This window comes from Perca flavescens, chromosome 4, assembly GCF_004354835.1.
Source record: "Perca flavescens isolate YP-PL-M2 chromosome 4, PFLA_1.0, whole genome shotgun sequence".
Classification (NCBI taxonomy): domain Eukaryota; kingdom Metazoa; phylum Chordata; class Actinopteri; order Perciformes; family Percidae; genus Perca; species Perca flavescens.
Genome location: NC_041334.1, coordinates 25,987,100 through 26,007,403, shown reverse-complemented (window position 1 = coordinate 26,007,403; position 20,304 = coordinate 25,987,100). Strand labels below are relative to the sequence as shown.

Below are 20,304 nucleotides of genomic sequence, written 5' to 3'. Positions count from 1 at the left end.
AGTTAATATTGTTTTTTGTTTCTGTTCTTTTGGCTTTTATTATATTATTTTTACATGTTCAAAATAAAGCCTTTCATTCATTCATTATTGTTGATCAACAGGAAAAAAAAGTAACTGTAACTGAGTTAGCTTACATGACTGATTTATATCTTGTATAATTTAGCTGCATCTGAAGAAATGGAAAGCATTATCTTACTATATCTCAAATTTACTTAATAATAATAATAATAATAATAATAATAATAATAATAATAAATGTGTAGCTGAGAAAAAAATGTTGTGATTGAATCTTATTAATTGAAAGATGTTCACTCAGACTTATTTCAAATACTCTGCTACTGAAAATAGCAGTGCTAAAAAGATTAATCAATTAATTGTCAACCTTATTAATCGCCAACTATTTTAATATAATCGGTTTGAGTCATTTTTTATGAAAAAAAACTGAAACTGAAACTTCTCTGATTCCAGCTTCTTTAATATGAATATTTTCTAAAAAACTAGACAGGATGTCATCTTGGGCTTTGGAAAACACTGATCAACATTTTATAGACCAAAACAACTAATTGATTAATCAAGAAAATAATCAACAGATTAATTGACATGAAAATAATCGTTAGTTGCAGCCCTATAACACAGACAAATACATTCATTTCATGGAGATGTTTACCCAGCCCTAACCATAACCACTACAGGCCTAACCTTAACCACTGACCCAAAAATCACCTTTTTGTTCCCAATTGAACAAACTGTCCCCAATAAATTTGTGTTTAGTCTAAAATGTGTCCCCAAAGGTAGCTAAGTCAAGAATGAACACACACACACACACACACACACACACACACAGGCTGTAAAGGCTGACCTGCATCCCCATCTTTGCATGTTTCAGTTGTTCTTGTGTTTAGGGGACAAAGACATTTTCATACATTTTCATGTATCACAGAAGCAGCTCATTCATCCATCTTTGACTTTAACACTTTCTCAGCACAATGTCCACACAGAGTGCTACACCGCTCTACAGAGGTCCAAAACATAAATGTGCCCTAATGTCTGGGACAACCAGTTCACTTGGTTCATTCATTCAAAGTGAGTTGACACTGTCCTCTAGTGGTGGATCATCACAGCTCTCCCTATTGGCTATGATACACTACAATAAACCACACTGAAACATCACATCTCTAACATGTAATCTTTGTCATATAAAGATAAAAAGCATCACTGATGGGGGGAGTGATTTAAATAAGAGGGTCCTGCAAAGCTATGAAGTAGCCGTTGATGGCTCGTTTGGAATACGATCTCGTATTTTACAAAAAAAGTTTACCAAAATGTGTTTCTGAAAACATTTTTAAGCAAGAAATAGGCCATACAGTTGCTGAATCTGTCTGTTCTTTTGATCGACAAAGGTCAGTTTAAAAGATTTTTGTCAGATTTTGAGAGGCGACGAGCCGACTGCTCCTCATTTGCATAAAGTATCCTGGATTCAACTGATTAAAAACTTGCCAATGTCTCTGGTCCCTCCCAAGGGGGTAAGCCTCACCCCGCAACACGTAGCTCCTATGGTGCCATTTTGATGCTAACAAGCCATCACCCGCCGTTAGCATTCCATTGACTGCCATTCATTTTGACCTCACTTTGAAAGCGAATAACTTTACATCTGAAGCGTTTAAAGACTTTATTTGTCCATTGTTTATTTCTAAAGAAACACAACAATGTATAAAAGGCTCCATTACCTTGTATCTCACGTTATGGCTAGTAGACATTTTTGTAAATATAGGCTAATGATTGTGTCATAACCACACAACTTACTGTTGCATAGTAGAGGAATTACCGTACAGTACAGCATATTTAGGACAGAAGCGCCGCTTTTAAGATTTACCGTATTTTCGTTTTTCGGTCAAATGGTCCTATGCTTTTGAATGGGAGTGATTGGGGCACTTTTATGCTAGCCTCATAATAGCGAAAATACAGTAAATCTTAAAAGTGGCACTTCCGTCCTAAATATGTTTTTAAACGAAAGTTTGACTCGGGTTCATTCACAAAAAGACCCTAGGTTGCATTTTGGTGAGAGTTACGCATTAACTGCTCCTCAGATGTCTGCATAGTAAATTGAGACAGTTAGCTAGACTATCTGTCCAATCTGAGTTTTCTCTTGCAGCGGCTCTGTGCGGAGTTTAGCACCGCCCATGACGATTTTGATTGGTTTAAATAAATGCCATTAAACCAGAGCACGTTTTCCTCCCATCCCCGAATGCTATGTGAAATAGCCAGACTCTCTGTTCCTTTTACACCCACATTTGGAAAGAACATAACACATCTCTATACCAATGATGATATGACATAATATACCAGTATATCTCTTTACATACACTTTTCTGTAAGTGTTGCATTGCTGACAACCCCCTGAAAACTGCAGCTGAGTCTGATATTGCATTTATTTCTGCAGAACCTTTAGTCTATAATAAATAGTAATAATAAAGGAGTCATAAATGGGCTGAGATTTAGTTTCCTGCGTCTGACGTAGCACGCAGGCGTTGTTTTGGAGGAGGAAGTGAAAGGGGAAGAGTGAAGCTGGGGTAGATAGCTCGCTGGCAGAAAAGCCTTCAAGCAAAGTGCCAAATTTACACAGCAGTTGTAGGTTATCTGCCTCGTCAATTTACGACACGGTTTTTGTTAGTGTTTACGCAAAGGGCAACACATTTTTCTAAGAATTTGAGACAAGGTTTTGCCAAATTAACGCTAGCTAACGAGTTCAGTGCCAGCGAGCTAGCTAACGTAACGCCTATCGCTAGTTAGCCACTGACGCTAACTGTCCTAAACAATAACAGCTAGTTAGCTCGCATCCTGGTCGGTTCCCGACAAGAAGTCGCCACTCCGGTGTCCTGCAAGTTAAAAGTAAGTTCTTGAGACGAGAGTAGTCTATTCATATGCATAATGTTTGCTTACTCATCACTTCGTTCGGTGTCCTATTATCGCCAACGATACAACAGCTAACGTTAACGTTAATGGTGGTGCAATGTTTTTCATGAAGCTGGTTGACAAAAACAAGGCCGGCCTGTGGCTCCTCTGGGTCGACTCCCACAAGGAAGGAGAACCAAAGGACCGCAAAGAATCTGTCAAATGTTGGCAGAGGGAATATCGGTTTCTCTTGCTAAATACTTCCGTTTTTACATGGCGTTCATGCATACATAGAAGGACCTACAAACTAACTTCTGTATGGTTCATAACTTATATGTCGAGGTGGATTTGACAACATGTCTTGTGTATCGAGTTTACACATGTCTTCTGTCAACAAGTCTGTATGAGAGAAATATCCGGTGTCTATACCTTGTGTTGCCAGGCAGACGGGACATTGGCACCATGGTTTCTGCGTCAACATGTTTTTGTTTCGGTTATGACTTGTGATTCACAGATCACGTACACGCCCTTCAGTTTCTTGTTTGATTGGGTACTTAATTTAAAGATCTGATATGGCTACAACGCCCATTACTTGCGCCAAAAAGCTTGCCAAAATTGCTTGATAAGTCTAACCTGAAATCTACTGCGGTCCATGTTGTATTGTTTTTCAAAATCCTATTTATTATACAAGATTCAGAGTATGAACAGTGAGACATGTTACTGCTCTGTGGTATTGTTTTTAATGATCACTTGTAATAGTTGGCAACTGGCAAGCATATTCGAGTTTTCTCTAAAGGACCTGCTTGGTAGTTTGGATCAGCTCTATTTTAAGATTTACTCATATCCAATGAGTTGGCATGAATTGGTTGATTTTTCTGAATATAGTTCAGCACAACTTATGTTCATACAAGCTTGTCAAGCAATGTTTCATTTTACATTACGAAGTGAACCTTCCTTTTTTTTATTTGATACAATCCTGAATTACATCAGAAGGTTACAAATTTGTAAATGTTGGGAAACAACTTCTTTGACAGCATTATTTTATAGAAATCTTTTGCTGCGCGTTATTGTATACTACTTTCTAACAATGTAGTATTGTGCTGTAATTACATTTCATTAATTGTTTTCCATTCTATTAATATGCTTAGTCTTGACCATACTGTCTTGACTCTTTTTGTTAACCCTGGGTCACTGAACCATCTGTTTATCACATGGGCACTAACCAAGATGCAGGTTACATATTTAAGCAGAGAAATAAAGATTTTTGAGCATTGAGAAACATCTGAAGCCATTCAAATCTATATGTAGTCCAGAGTTTGTTTGTGTCTGAGGGTGTGCATGCATATTCCATGTTAGAAGTGATCTTCATTTTGGTGTATTAGTGTATTTCTTAAAGCTTGAGACAGAATAACTTGGATTTTTTTTAGTGAGAAGAAACTTCCTGAGCCTCCTGTCAGAGATAAAAGTCTGCACTCAGGAATCAATGTGTTTGTCAAAGGTTCAAGACCTGAGTTGAGTTTCTTTTGTAATCATGTGACTGTGGTCTGAGCATGCCTAGACTTCAGTGATACTGTTGTTCATGCTTCTGTCAGCTAATCAGTCACTGTGCTTCAAATTTACAGTATGGCAGTCACAGGAGTGCTGTGCTCGTTCCTTGTAAAAAATAATGTCCGTGTACTTTCCAGCTTCACCTGGAACTGAAATGTTTGTGTTTTATAGGCATAGTTTCAGGATTTGGATTCATTTTAATGGCTCCTTGTTGAGTCAGTTGAATCAAAGTTGTGTTTTTATTTATCTTTTTTGTCTTTAAAATAAAAAAATAAATAATTGGGCCCGTTTATCGCTGCTTGCAGCTTTAATTAAAGTATTGCTTATGTTGTGTAAATGGGCTACACCAAAAACCTGTTTGAGTTGGCGGATTGGTCTAAAATGTCTTTTGTGCCAGATGTTTGTTTACTTACGCATAGAGCTGATGGGAAGTGGCCATGTTTTCTGTTAAACCGTTGTCTATCAGGTTGTCATGCTTCCCTGCTAAAAAATTATGAAAGTAACCATTTGTATTCTCCCAAATCAGGGACAGAGTTGTTCATTAAAGACATTTTCGTTAACAAATTGCAAACAGTATTACAACACATCTGCCTATATACCTCTATGCTTTGTACTGTAAATACCCATATATTAATTTGGCCTTAAGTCACAGTTAAGATCATCTTCAGTGTTATGAAGATTTGATCATAAGCTACATATTCCCAACAGACAGCTGCTACTGCTGCCATTCTCACTGAGAGTATGCACACCTACAGTAGACCTTCTACATTTTTCTTCTTGTCAGTAGCAATGTGCTAGACTGTTTACACAGAAAGAAGATAAAGCAGCCTCTTATGAAATCAACGTTTATAGATAACCCCTCAATACTTGAACATAGCCACATTTTATGTTATTTTACTACCCCACTGTTTATTTTGTAATGAGTTTCCTCCATTAAAAGTGAAGTCATTATATTTTTGTCTGCCATGATGAAATATTTGAAGTTAGCGAGAATACTTCAGATAGGCAGAAGAAGGGACTGAAGATTAGCCTCTACAATTTTATAAATGTCTCAGACACCAATGATTAGGATTGACCGTACAGCTGATATTATTTTCACAGAATGCACCTCGTTGCTCCTTTGTGGCATTTCTACAATTGCACTATTAACTTCCTCACTTTTGTGGTATCGTCTCCCACCTGCAACTTAGACATTTTCTGAATGAATTACATCAGCCAGACGGGAACAACACATAACTTGCTCACTCATTCATGTGTTGTGCAATATCTCAGATGATAATTTTGACATGTGGAGGACACACTGCATTTGTGCATTCAGAAATTACACTGATTGTCTAAGGTAGGCGTTCAGATAGCATCCGGCAGCTCCAGTGATTCGACGCACCGTGCAACGCTGTGCTTGTGTTTTGTTTTTTACCCTCAGAGGTTTTTAAGCATTCGAGGCAGGGATGTTTACTGTACGTTACTCCAAAACGGACTGACAAGTCTGATCGCCAGTAACATGATTGGCCACTGTGTTGCGTTTTTCCAATGGTTGAGTCTAGGGCTGGGCGATATGGTTGAAAACTGTATCACGATATAAGTTTTTCATATCGGTCGATATCGATAATTATTGATATTTTTTATGACCTATTTAAAATAAGGACCAGGAGAAAAATATATTAAATTTAAACATTTTTATTTTAAACTTAACCCTGCTCTGATTATAATCCCCTCAGTTATAAAAGCAGAAATGTCAACACAACCATGGAAAACACTCAAATAATTCAAATGTAAACAGGTCTAAAATCACAATGAACACTTAACAATTATCTCTTAACATTAAGGTGCAAAATTTAGCGAATAAGTAAGAAATGCTTAATAAAGTGTCATAAAATAGTGCAAAGTGTTAGCTAAATATAAGAAACCTGAGAAGGAACTATGTTCTGCAGGTTTAGTGCTAGGTTGGTAACCTGGCTTCTGGACAGTGCTCAGCACGTCTGCCTTCGTTATTTCTTTGTAGCGTTTAGTAAGGCGCTGATGCAGAGTACCTCTCCATGGTGGTCTGCTGCTTGTGCCGTGTTGCAGCTGCAGATGTTGTTGGACGTTGATGGCGAATACGGCTGTGCTCCAAAGTGTGAGCGCGGCTAAAGTGGTAAAACAAGTTTGTGGTCGCACCAGTGTTGGTGGGGACGACGGTCTGATTTATTATTGGTCTGACTACGGTCAGACTTATAAAATCCCCAAAACTGCCATACTGACTTTTCCTGTTTTATACGGTCTATGGTTTTATCAACGATTTCTTTGCTCGCTTCGGCACTGACTTTCCGCTCCACGCCGGTTCTGTTATTGAAGAACACGAGACAGCGATGTGGCGCAACCAAACATGATACTGTTACATGATTGGCTGTTAGAGTGTCACTCTCTACGTTGCTAGGTTACCAGAGAGCGAGTGCCTTTGTTCATGCAACCAAACTTGATTCACAACCTCTGGTTTCTTCTGATGAAGAAAAACAAGTTATCGAACGTTTTATCGACCGCATTTTCTATTGATATTGATTATGTGTCTATCGCGATACATATCGTTATCGTTTTATCGCCCAGCCCTAGTTGAGTCTCAACTTTTCCCCGCAGGCCGCTGCAGGTTTGTTTGGCACCCCTCTGCGGCCTAAACGCACTACCCCCATTCAAAATAGGGCTTTGACTTTTGCCCAAAAATCATATTCGAAGTTTGTTTGTTTGTTTATTAATATTAATATTTGAATATATTCAAATATTTATTAATAATATTTTGACCATTTAATGCCTTCAGTAAGACCTATATTGTTATCAAACTTAAGTTGTAGATGTTCTGTCCACCAAAAATTACATTTGAAGACCTTACATAGAGTTTCAGGTTTGTATTTTCAGTCACATGCGATACAATTATGTGTACATATAAAGACAGTAGGGCTTTAGATAAATAGACAGTGTCTCCCAAATCATTACGCTGTTGTAAGTGCTGGTCATTTTACATAATCATCTATATTACCAACACATGCTGTAGTAGGTTGTCTTGGCTTGGACTTGTAGTACAAAGAACGAGTCAGTCCTCTAGGAGGTAACTTCCTGCGTGAGAGAAAAAGAATGATGTGTTCCTCGTGATTTGTCCAACAGCTTAGAAAGCACATGACTGGAATGAATGGTTCTAACCTGATTGTTCCAGATGTATAAAACTAACACACACGTGTAGGCTAATGTTTTCCAAAGGGCCTGTGTGCATAGAAACAAATTTACTTAACGTAATTAACGTAAACTTACTTTACGTAATTAGGTTTTGACGTAATGAAGAGGTTCGAAAGGCATTGTCGAGTACTGTCTGTATGCTAAACCTTTTGTTGTTTGTCTTTCTGCAGCTGTCAAAAAAATGACATCCAGGAAGAAAGTGCTCTTGAAAGTCATCATCCTGGGGGATTCTGGGTGAGTCACAGCAATATTTCTCTCCTACGTGTCAAAACCAGCAATTATCAGTTAGGTCTGTTCTAAAAATAGTTTGGTGGGAAAAAACCTAAATGCCAAGGTATTATTTTAGTTTTGAGTTGAATCATTGAAGATTGGTTTGTATTAGTTTTACTTCCTTACTGACAGGAATTATTACTCTGCCATCAGCTGTCTCTAGGCGGAACAGCCTTACTGTTTTTCAACTGGAGACCTAATAACACTTAGGCCTCTTTCACACTGGCTGCTTGGCGTTTTCTATGTCTTTTCTCACCAGAAACGTGTCTGACGCAGTGCTGCTGCTAGCCTTGTCTGTACACATGTACAGTATGTTTCCCATTGATAAAATCGGCAGTATTGACGGCAAAATAGGCTACAGAATATTTCGTTCTGTTTTGACAGGTGCAATATTTGAAAAATCGATAATTATTTATTTTATTTTTTTTTAATTACCTTTTATATCTGCATTTATGTCAAAACCTAGAGACTTTCAAACATCAAAATGTCATTTATTAAATGTATTTGTGTCAAAATGACATATAAACATCTTTTCCTATTCTATTCTGGCGTGTCACGCAGGCTGTGTGAAAGCTCTAACCTGTTAACATGGGAGCCGAAATAAAAACGGACACGCCACACAGCCAGTGTGAAAGAGGCCTTAACCACTGCCATTAGCTTTCATGCTGAGTGCTGCACGGGGTTGTCTGTTAACAGTAATTGCGTTGCTGTGCAAAGACTATTAAAGGCACTTGATGTTTCACAGCCTTTATTAAAAAATGTAAGTTTAATAAACATTGTTATAATAGATACTGAAGCTGGGTGATATAGATTTTTTAATTGTTTCCTCTACTGAAAATATAGTCTCAGTGCTGTGTCAGCGATGGATTATGGTCTGGCTACACCGCTTATCTATTCAGGGATAGGGGGAAAAAAACTCTCTGGCTTGTTTGTATTTATTTAAACCAATTACAACCGTCCTGGGCGGCGCTAAGCCTCGATAGCGGAGATATTGCACCGGATGTCAGGCTTTATCCCAGCAATGTACATCCGTTGAACCAGACTACTTTATAGGTGACAGAAATAACGGTGGCTAATCTCATTGTAATTTAAGTGTCATTGCCATTATCACATGGGTAAAGTGGCTACTTCTCTACAGACTGAGGTAGATACACTTGGGAGGTGGTTTGAGCAATCAGATTTCAATCCGTCTGTAATGCCTGCCTCTTGGTTGCATTTACACTTTGCTTTTTTGAGATGGGATGGCTATTCGATCCTCTCAAGACACATGAAGTGGTAAAAAGCGTAAATGGGTTATTGATTACATCCATACGGTATATTTTCCAGCTCTAAATGATTCTTGGAAATCTCATTACTGCATAATTCATACAAGCCATCAGGCAACCTGCATCACCTGTATCCTGCTGTCTGTTGTCTTTTACTCTCAGTGTTGGAAAGACCTCCCTAATGAACCAGTATGTGAACAAGAAGTTTAGTAACCAGTACAAAGCTACAATAGGAGCAGACTTCCTGACTAAAGAGGTGATGGTGGATGACCGGCTTGTTACAATGCAGGTACGGTACAATTGCAGCTGGAAAGGTTACATCTTGGAGAATTAAACTGTTATTTGTTACTTTCTTTTACTAGACACACACCACGGCATCACTGTTTTGCATTATCTCCACGGTTGTTAATATTTTTAGCAGTCTTCTCCTATTTACCAAACTTTTTTGTCTCCTTGTGGTTGTCTGTGGTAGATCTGGGACACAGCTGGCCAGGAAAGGTTCCAGTCTTTGGGTGTTGCGTTCTACCGTGGAGCAGACTGCTGTGTGCTGGTGTTTGATGTCACCGCACCCAACACCTTTAAGACACTCGACAGCTGGAGGGATGAGTTCCTGATCCAGGCCAGCCCTCGAGATCCTGAGAACTTCCCCTTTGTGGTGCTGGGCAACAAGATTGACTTGGAGAACAGACAGGTTGGTATCAGTGGACTCCATTTTAAATCATTACCCATACGGCATTCAAATGTCAGATCCCTCAAACTCCAAGGCCCATTTCCAATGTCCACCCTAACAGACTGTCTACGCCTACACATGTTTCAGCTGTGTTTTGCTTCCGACATGCATGCTTAACTACATTAATGGGTTTTGGGCCCATGAGAGTGCTGTTGAAATGCTTCTCTGCACAACAGCATGTGGCTTTTGGTGGCTGGTGTACAGAAGGAGTGAGGACTGAGCCTTCAATGACTCAAATAAAAAAATCACAGTCATAACCAGCACAAATGCCTGTGTGCAAGTGTAGACAAGCACAAACTGCTATATGAAGAATGAAGGAGCACTTAGTGAAAACACAGGAGTCACTTTACCTGGGCAAAGTAATTTCTCTCAGTTAAGCTCAGTTATGTAAGTTAATAAAGAGCAGTGTTTGTTACACACACTCTGAGAATGGCTTAATAATAGCATATTATTAGTGTTAGATCAGATGCAAACACATACCCTATAACAAAGAACTTTGCACAGTGCTTGCTGCAAGGTACATTTGTTCTTGCTAGCTTTTTTGGACTTGTGTCATTCCAGTTTTTAACATTAAAGTTAATGTTTACACAAAGTGTCCATATAAACATCAAAAGGTTAGAGACCCATTTGCAGCCTTGTGCATCACGCTCTTTTGGGGGAAGGGGTGCATTTTGTGGTTATGTTATAGTGACAGCAGAGATACAAAGGGGAAATACGGAATGGTATGCATCTTAACCACTTGGCCACTAGACCCCACTTGTCCTTCAGTCTTGAGAATCCATAACGATGGACATGGGAACTTAATTTTCATGGCTTATGATGATCTTAATTAGACTTAGACTTCTCTTTATTGATCCTTTTGGGATGACTCCCGCAAGGAAATTAGATTTCCAGCAGCTGATTTTAGCATCTTACAAAACACTCTTTAAATAGAAAAAATATAGTATAAGAATAACAATAAACTTTTAGCTAAATATTTTAACAAAAAATAAACAAACAGTAAACAACAATAAACTACAGATAAATAAAGATAGATATATAGGACTGTGTATGGTATGCTCACCTGGTAGAGTGCACGCCCATATATAGAGGTTCACTCCTCGAATCAGCGGCCGCAGGTTCGACTCTGACCTGCAGCCCTTTGCTGCATGTTATTCCCCCTCTCTCTCCCCTTTCATGTCTTGAGCTGTCCCATAAAAATAAAGGCCTAAAATGCCCAAAAAATAATCTTCAAATATATTTTTTTTTTCTTTTGGAGACAACCATGAAACCATCCTTGTACATTCCAGCTCACTGTATTGATGAATCTCTTCTTCTTCATACACACAGGTAACCACCAAAAGGGCTCAGGCTTGGTGTCAGAGTAAGAACAACATCCCCTACTTTGAGACCAGCGCCAAAGAAGCTATAAATGTAGAACAGGCATTCCAGACAATTGCACGTAACGCCCTCAAACAAGTGAGTTACAGTTCCTTGAAATGAAAATGAAAGACGAAAGAAGATGTGTGCTTCATTTATTTGCATATTATGATGCAACAATAATAGCTGAATAATTTAAAACTCTTTTTTACTGTCAGCTTATTTCCTCTGCTGATTATTTTCTCTATTTTGCTGCCTTTCAGGAGACAGAGGTGGAGTTGTATAATGAATTCCCAGAGCCCATAAAACTGGATAGGAATGACAGAGCTAAACCTTCAGCAGAAAGCTGCAGCTGCTAAGGGACAACTTGGACCATCTTCTCTCTTGGCTTTCTGAAACACCCCGTCACCGGTTACATCACCTGCACCTCGCTCCCAGGGAAAAAGACTTCCCTACTGGTCTTCCTCCTTCATGCCATCGGTTCATTCCATCGACACAATCCCTCACGCAGTACGCTGCACATGGATGTACCCCACACACACACACACACAGACACACTTAGTACAAAAATGAATACACTAGCGTACACAAGCTGATAAATCCAGTGCCCAAAGATCACACAAAAGAAGAATGACACCCCTTCTGTCCTCACAGTCCCTGACTCAATAGTGAGTGATCTCCTGTCCCGACCACCCATTTGAGGGGGCAAGATGGAGCTAGTTCAAAGAGTGCAATTGAGAACTCTAGATGGACTGGCTGAATCTCTGGCTAAATGTGAGATGATGTTGGCTAATGTCAGCATCCCCAAGTATCTTATAATCGCCCAACTATATTATATATATATATATATATATATATATATATATATATATATATATATATATATATATATATATATATATATATATATATATATATATATATATATATATATAGAGGTGTTATTTCTCAAGCCAATCTGAAACGCATATTTGTTTTTTTGCACCTTCTTTTTATGTTTTTGCCTTTTTAAATATTATAGAGGGATGACTGATGTTGGGCAACGTCTGCTACCACACAGCTTTTAGTAAGCTTCAAATTATACCTCCTCACTTGTTTTTCCTGTCAAATATATCAAAAATATATCCCCTGAGAATCTGTTGAACACTTTGGTGATTGTACTGCCTTTTCCCTTCAAGGTTGTGTGTTAATTGGTTTATAACTGCCTCACACTACAGAGGAAATGTACCTAAGTAGACATTAAGTCAAAGGTGATAATGCAGTCACAGTGTAAAACATGGATTAATTCCTTGATATATTAATATTTGCCTTTTATGTAACATTACTTGTACTGCTACTATTACTGCTGTATGTGTTATGTCCTTTAGCAGACATCTTTCAACACTATGGAATTACAACACGTGTCAACAATACAGCATACACCTGTCTTCTGTCATGTCTTTGTTATTGCTGTTCTCTCTATCTGCTTGTAGCTCAGGTTGGCTAAGTACTTACTATTTTTAACTGATTGCATTACAGTGTATAGATGGTAAAGGTAAATGGCTGATTGATTGAACTGAAATGGATGTTCTCTCTTTCCATTTTAAGAAAAGATCCAACATTTTGCCCTGGTATTTCTTCTCCTTATAGAAAAAAAAATCACTGCAATGCCAATGATGTTGTCAAAGAAAATTGGGACGTCAAATAAAACTCTTGAATATATCAATGGTCTAGCATTATGTGTCTCAATTTCTGTTTGTTAAATCTCTGTTTCTTTATGCATCCACTTGCATAGTGAAATATATACTTATTTTTTGTGGCTTTCCTATGTTCCTAAGAGTGACTTAAAACATTTTTGTGATAATAAATTTGGATGAACTGCAGTGTTTGAAAATGTGGTAAATGGTGGCCGGGTTGGCTCAGTGGGTAGAGCAGGTGCTTGGAGGTTTATACCTCGACGCAGAGGTCCAGGGTTCAAATCTGACAATTTCCTGCGTGTCTTCCCCTTCTCTCTTTCCCCCTTTCTCACCCAGCTGTCCTGTCAAAGTAAAGGTGGAAAAGCCCAAAAAATAATCATGTGGTAAATGCCCCACAGGTGTGTTTACTTATTTTGGCTGATCAGACCTCTCCTCAGGACTGTGAGTGTTCACAAGGTGCTTGATTGACAGCTCCCTAACTCCTGTTAGTGTGGCTGCATCTCAGCCTGTACACTCACTCCTTGTTCACCCATTACATATATGTATTATTAATAATATTTTTTATATATATATATATATATATATATATATACACACATACACACACTGTGTTCCAAATTATTATGCAAATTATATTTTACACTGATTTTTCTAAATAGTCAATGCAAATTATATTTTATATGTATATATATATATATATATAATATATCATTTTCAAGTCACCAACCGTTAGGATGTAAGTTGAATTTCATTGAACAAACCACCCAATGAAAACAGTATTTTTTCAAAAATAAAAAAAAATAAAAATGCACTGTTCCAAATTATTATGCACAACAGAGTTTCAAAACATTGTATAGGTTGTAAAGAACTGAAAATGGTCATTTGCTGAATTAGCAGCATTAGGAGGTCATATTTACTGAAATCAAAAGCTATTTCAATCAAACACATCTTAACAGGGCAAGTTACATGTTAACATAGGACCCCTTCTTTGATATCACCGTTCCAGTTCTTGCATCCATTGAACTTATGAGTTCATGGAGAGTTTCTGCTTGAATTTATTTGCAGGATGTCAGAATAGCCTCCCAGAGCTGCTGTTTTGATGCAAACTGCCTCCCACCCTCATAGATCTTTTGCTTGAGGATGCTCCAAAGGTTCTCAATAGGGTTGAGGTCAGGGGAGGATGGGGGCCACAACATGAGTTTCTCTCCTTTTATGCCCATAGCAGCCTATGACACAGAGGTATTCTTTGTAGCATGAGATGGTGCATTGTCATGCATGAAAATGATTTTTCTATGGAAGGCATGGCTCTTCTTTTTGTACCATGGAAGAAAATGGTCAGTCAGAAACTCTACATACTTTGCCAAGGTCATTTTCACACCTTCAGAGACCCTAAAGGGGGCCTACCAACTCTCTCCCCATGATTCTGGACCAAAACATGACTCCACCTCCTTGCTGACGTCGCAGCCTTATTGGGACATGGTGGCCATCCACCAACCATCCACTACTCCATCCATCTGGACCGTCCAGGGTTGCACAGTACTCATCAGTAAACAAGACTGTTTGAAAATTAGTCTTCATGTATTTCTGGGCCCACTGCAACCATTTCTGCTTGTGAGCATTGGTTAGGGGTGGCAGATTAGTAGGTTTATGCACAACTGCAAGCCTCTGGAGGATCCTACACCTTGAGGTTTGCGGGACCAGCAGCTTTAAATACCTGTTTGCTGCTTTGTAATGGCATTTTAGCAGCTGCTCTCTTAATCCGATGAATTTGTCTGGCAGAAACCTTCCTCATTATGCCTTTATCTGCACAAACCCATGTGTGCTCTGAATCAGCCACAAATCTCTTCATGTAACTTGCCCTGCTTATAACTTAATGGTTGGTGACTTGAAAATGATATTATACCGTATATATATATTATTTAATTTGCATCGACTATTTAGGAAAATCAGTGTAAAATATAATTTGCATAATAATTTGGAACACAGTGTATATACCCATCCTACATAATAATTACTCAAAAGTTCACTTTATAATAAGTAGTAAATTAAAATGGCATACAGCCACAGCATAGGTTCACCTAACTTCAATATCATTGCAAAATGCTGTAGGTCTGCATGTCCATGCATCCAATGCCTTTTTATGTGCCTTTGTAGGAAAAGCACAAGTGTACTAACACCATAAACAAGTGAATCATGACTGTGAGCCAGCATGCACAATACCAACTAATTACTGTTCCTACTGTGATATATCTTCTATGTCCAAGGCCTGTAGACCTTTTTTACATCAGACATTTTGGACTGTAATAGCAGGAAAAGCATTGATAACATTGACGGCTGCATTCCAGGGCCTGGGTTTGTATATCTTATGACTTACTGGGACACTTAATTAAACTGAGCCATCAAAAATTTTGTGCCTATATGTTTCCTATATGAAAAATGTCTATTCAAATGTCTGTTTAAGCTAATACAGTTCAGTAGTTGTACCAAAATAATCTAGTATGCAGATACTCTTCTTTTTCCTTCACTGAATCTGCTATCCTGCACATTGCCTTACTATAGTATATACATAGAAGGGCTGCAGCGAGGATTTTAGTCCAAATTTCCACAGCACAACTCCATCTAGCTAAGAAATTTATATTTACTGTAGCCTATATTTGATACTCTTCCAATATGGTCCTGTTTTAGATTTTTTTAAAGGCTTTTCTAAACGGTCAGGATTGCCAGGCGCTGCAAGAAAAAGGCTAGGATCATCATTAAAGGAGTGGCATTAAAGATGTATTTTTATATGATTTCACTTGACAAATGGTTGGTTGATTGATCGATTGATCGATTGATTGATTGATTGATTGATTGATTGATTGATTGATTGATTGATTGATTAATCAAACAGAAATGGCATTTGTGGCAAGCTTAGAAGAAAAAATTGACTGTGGGGAAGACAAGTAGGCTACTGTACAGAAATTCAAACTGGAAAATAAAAGAAACTGTTAAACAAATATTTGATTACAGTAACAAGCAGGTAGAAGGTTATTGCACGTTCTTAATTCTGTGGTGAGGAAAAATATTGTAATATAATATTATAGTATTGCTGAAAATCGCACAGTTTAATTAAATACATGTAGATTCACAAGATTTACTGCTCTTGCTAATTTTGCACAAAACTGCGGTTGCTTTAATTAAAGAGGCAGCTCGAAATAGGAAGCAGAGTTAGTTCCGTTATGTTCACGGAAAAGGAGAATGCGGAAAAGCCCTCATAAGTGTAAGGTTAACGTTAGATACTTCCGCCTTTAGCCGCCTCTCATCACACAGAGAAATGGTAAGACAAATTAGACATATGTGCTGCTATAACAACACCGTTTAATAGTTACATATATATATAAGACCTGGTCTGCATTCATGTTGGAAGGGGCAGCTTGGTTTCCCTCTAACGTTAGTCTTATTTGGACTAGCTAAGCAGGTAGTTAGCTAGCAGGCTAACGTTAGCTGGTCTGTTTCCTAGCTAAAAAAAAGGCAAACATCCGAGATAATAGAATCCTACTTCGTCATAGTGCATACAGATGTTGATAGAATGTTACTATTATTATGACGTGTGAGGTTTGCCGTAGCTCCGTAGTAACACTTTGTTGCTAAATAAGGTAGAATGCGAACTACAATGATGGACACGATTAGCTGACTCTGTTACCAGCTGAACTGATACACCCAGATGATGTATTGCATCGTCTGGAGCTGCGTTGTCCCTCCCTCAGCTTTATTTTGTATTGTTAAATTAACATTTGTTTATATGGGTCAACACTACCAGTAACACCAACACTTGTTGAACTAGCTAACTGAGCTCTTGTGCGTCCCAGCACAAGAGCTCAGTTAGCATGTCCAGATGTTGTGGTGGAGTTGCAAATTCCCTCAGCTTTTCAACATTTGATTAAATTGGTCACAACTTATTACAATTGTAACTGCCTTTCTCAACAGATTGTGGCTTAATGTTCTCAAGCGTGGCAACGTTATTGGCTTTATGCTAGTAAAAAAAAACATCACTCAGGAGTATAGCTTTATCAATATACTGGATTTCTGAGGGCAATTAACAATATATTGTCTGATGTCTTTTGACGTAAACGCATAATAAACAGAAACTGAAAAAGGTCCTGTTCTCCGATATTCACTGGTCTGGGATTGCCTCCACACGGTTCTCACAGACGGTCCCCAACTCGTGAAATGCCGACGCTTTGTCATGGCCGTCCGCATCAGATACCGACGCTCTGAGGAAAAGATTAATCAGTTTTGTGTTGCATTAAGCTATTCAAAAAAATTGCAACGTGATAGTTACACATTTTTCTATCAATGTCAGCAACATTTACTGTTCTGTAGCATTATCCTTTTGCTTACTCTAAAGTAGGCTAAGCTCATTTATATCTTAGTAAACCTTTACACATTTGAATAGTGCACAGGGCAATATTTTTGAAGGAATTGTATTTCTTTAGCAATGTTCAGTCTTTGTGAAATTCTTTTTATATTCACATTCTGGCAGAATTGTTTTGATGATTTGCAGATTGTGATACTTTGTGGCATTATACACTCACCTAAAGGATTATTGGGAATACCTGTTAAATTTCTCGTTAATGCAATTATCTAATCAACCAATCACATGGCAGCTGCTTCAATGCATTTAGGGGTGTGGTCCAGGTCTAGACAATCTCCTGAGCTCCAAACTGAATGTCAGAATGGGAAAGAAAGGTGATCTAAGCAACTTTGAGCGTGGCATGGTCGTTGGTGCCAGACGGGCTGGTTAGAGCATTTCACAATCTGCTCAATTACTGGGATTTTCACGCACAACCATTTCTAGGGATTACAAAGAATGGTCTGAAAAAGGGAAACCCATCCAGTTTGTCTGCTTGACAATCCCATTTACAGCAACAAAATTGAAGTGAGATGAACAAACAGACAAATGTATCTTTTTCGATAAAACAGATGGGGACATATTTTGAAATTTGGAAAAATTTGAAGTTGGAAAAAAGGTAATAAATTGTGATAAATCGCAGAATATATTTAAAATCCCAACAATATCGTAGCATCCCATAAGTATCGTGATGATATTGTATTGTGAGACCTCTGGTGATTCCCACACCTAGTTCAATTAAACTGTGTGACATGTTGTGGCTTAGCCTCTGCAGTTTGAATGCATTCATTATCTCATTATCCAGAGTTATCCAAACATTGTTTCATGTCAAGAGCACTTTCCTGGCACCATGGAGTTAAGATGAATTGCTGGTTGTGTCGTGACCCAAAGGGAACAACCTGAAGCACTCTCGGTCGAGTTAAGGCAGTCAGTGTCCTTATTCTGTAGAAAGTTTTTAGGTGAAGTAAAACTAGGGAAGAGTGCATATTTAAAATGTGTTGACCCACACAACTTCTCACAAGTTGGTCTCAGTTCTGCCTGCCTGTAGATTCAGACATTCTTCTTAAGAACTGAGTCTCATCTACTCTTTTTCGCTTTCCTCCTTCAGACAGCAACCCTGCGCCCATATCTCAATGCAGTTCGTGCGACCTTGCAAGCCGCCCTCTGCCTGGAGAATTTCTCCTCGCAAGTGGTGGAGAGACACAACAAGCCAGAGGTGGAAGTACGGTGGGTGTGATTTTGAAAACAGTTCACCCAGCAGCGCATTGGAATCGGATTCACCTCTTAGTGCCTGTGGACTGATTTGTGATTTTCACACTTTTTAGGAGTAGTAAAGAGTTGCTTCTTCAGCCTGTGATCATCAGCCGTAACGACAAGGAGAAAGTTCTGATTGAGGGCTCCATCAACTCTGTCCGAGTCAGCATCGCTGTCAAGCAGGTCTGTCAGGCTTTCGTCAGTGTGCCAATTGTTATGTGTTTAGAGACCCTGATACAAAACAGATGGTCGCTTAGCAATCGGTGATTGATGTAAAGATCAGAACTGTATCTGTAATCCTGAATGTTTCTTCTAAATATTCTGCTGCTGCAGGCAGATGAGATTGAGAAGATTCTGTGCCATAAGTTCATGCGTTTCATGATGATGAGAGCAGAGAACTTCTTCATCCTGAGGAGGAAACCAGTGGAGGTAAGTGGGCGTTGAAAGTTGTCAGTCACATTTACAGGGTTCCCACACATGTTTATTCAGTTATGGAAAGTTGTTCATAATTGCATGATGAGCATTGAATTGTCCTGTGTAAAGTCATATGGAACAACAATTTTAATTCTTTTCTTTATATGAAATGTAGTGCCCTGAATGACCTTAAATGGTTAGAGCTACATGTAGTGGGAACCTTGTTTGTTTCTTTTTTTTTCTCCCCAATGTCAGTTATTGTCGTATTTAAAGTTTAAAACACTGTTTTGTCATCTATCTTCATTTCGCAGGGCTATGACATCAGTTTTCTCATCACCAACTTTCACACAGAGCAGATGTACAAACATAAACTGGTGGACTATGTCATTCATTTCATGGAGGAAATTGACAAGGAGATCAGTGAAATGAAGCTGTCGGTCAACGCCAGGGCTCGTATTGTTGCAGAGGAGTTCCTCAAAAATGTAAGTTGTAGTTTTTCTGCGTCTCACTGCTCGCATTGATGGCAGCATTATGCACAAGTGGTTAAGTTTTTGCATCATTTTTACATGAGGGTGTCTGAGTTTTCTATGGTAGGACTTTGATTCAGTCACGTATTATGCTGTTATTTAACGGCTAGAATGTTAATTTTACAGGTGATGAAGTTACACTATTAGTAGAAAGAAAGTTAATATAATTCTTTGGTCTTTTTAGATTTACTGTAGCTCAGACATATTTTGTTTTTTCTTGCAGTTCTGAAAGAGAGGAAAACCTGGAAATGCATTCCTTTCACCAATCTTGGCTGTCACTGTGGAGCTTTCACATCACATAGCTGAGAGGAGACAAAATCTGATCAGCCAAGACAAGTTGAGAAACATAAGACGTACAGTAAAGATGTACAGGCCAATGGAGTTTTGCCCTTTAACCTTAAAATGCCCCTTGCTCAAAAATATTGATTTTTGTACATAACCAGACATTAATTAATTTCTGACTTTAGAACATTAGAAGCTAGGGCAGGTCCTTAAAAAGGTATTTGTAATCAATATTCATGAGCACAGGTAAAGGGATTTAACTGTTATTTTTAAATATATATTATATGCACATCAATTTAATTTGGTTGTTTTGTTATGACAGACCTTAAACCATGTGGGCAATCAATTGGTGTATGTTTTTTTTTGTAATAAACCCTATTCTAGATGAAAATAAATAAAATAAATATACTTGCTGAAAGTGAAGATAAATAAAAGCATTATTCTTCGTATTTAAGTGATTTCTTATGTGTTATAAAACGGTGCAAACAGCAGC

The 20,304-nt window shown here is 38.3% G+C and overlaps 2 protein-coding genes across 2 annotated transcripts; both read left to right on the top strand.

Moving 5' to 3' along the window:
- Positions 1-2,503: 2,503 nt before the first annotated feature.
- LOC114554790 (ras-related protein rab7) lies at positions 2,504-11,893 on the top strand. Its single transcript, XM_028576818.1, has 6 exons — positions 2,504-2,889; positions 7,815-7,878; positions 9,342-9,468; positions 9,652-9,870; positions 11,239-11,367; positions 11,532-11,893. The coding sequence occupies exons 2-6, from the start codon at positions 7,826-7,828 to the stop codon at positions 11,625-11,627; spliced, it is 624 nt and encodes a 207-aa protein (XP_028432619.1). The 5' UTR covers positions 2,504-2,889; positions 7,815-7,825; the 3' UTR covers positions 11,628-11,893.
- Positions 11,894-16,152: 4,259 nt separating this feature from the next.
- arpc4 (actin related protein 2/3 complex, subunit 4) lies at positions 16,153-20,229 on the top strand. Its single transcript, XM_028574996.1, has 6 exons — positions 16,153-16,260; positions 18,443-18,561; positions 18,660-18,771; positions 18,922-19,017; positions 19,314-19,484; positions 19,753-20,229. The coding sequence occupies exons 1-6, from the start codon at positions 16,258-16,260 to the stop codon at positions 19,756-19,758; spliced, it is 507 nt and encodes a 168-aa protein (XP_028430797.1). The 5' UTR covers positions 16,153-16,257; the 3' UTR covers positions 19,759-20,229.
- The last annotated feature ends 75 nt before the right edge of the window (positions 20,230-20,304 follow it).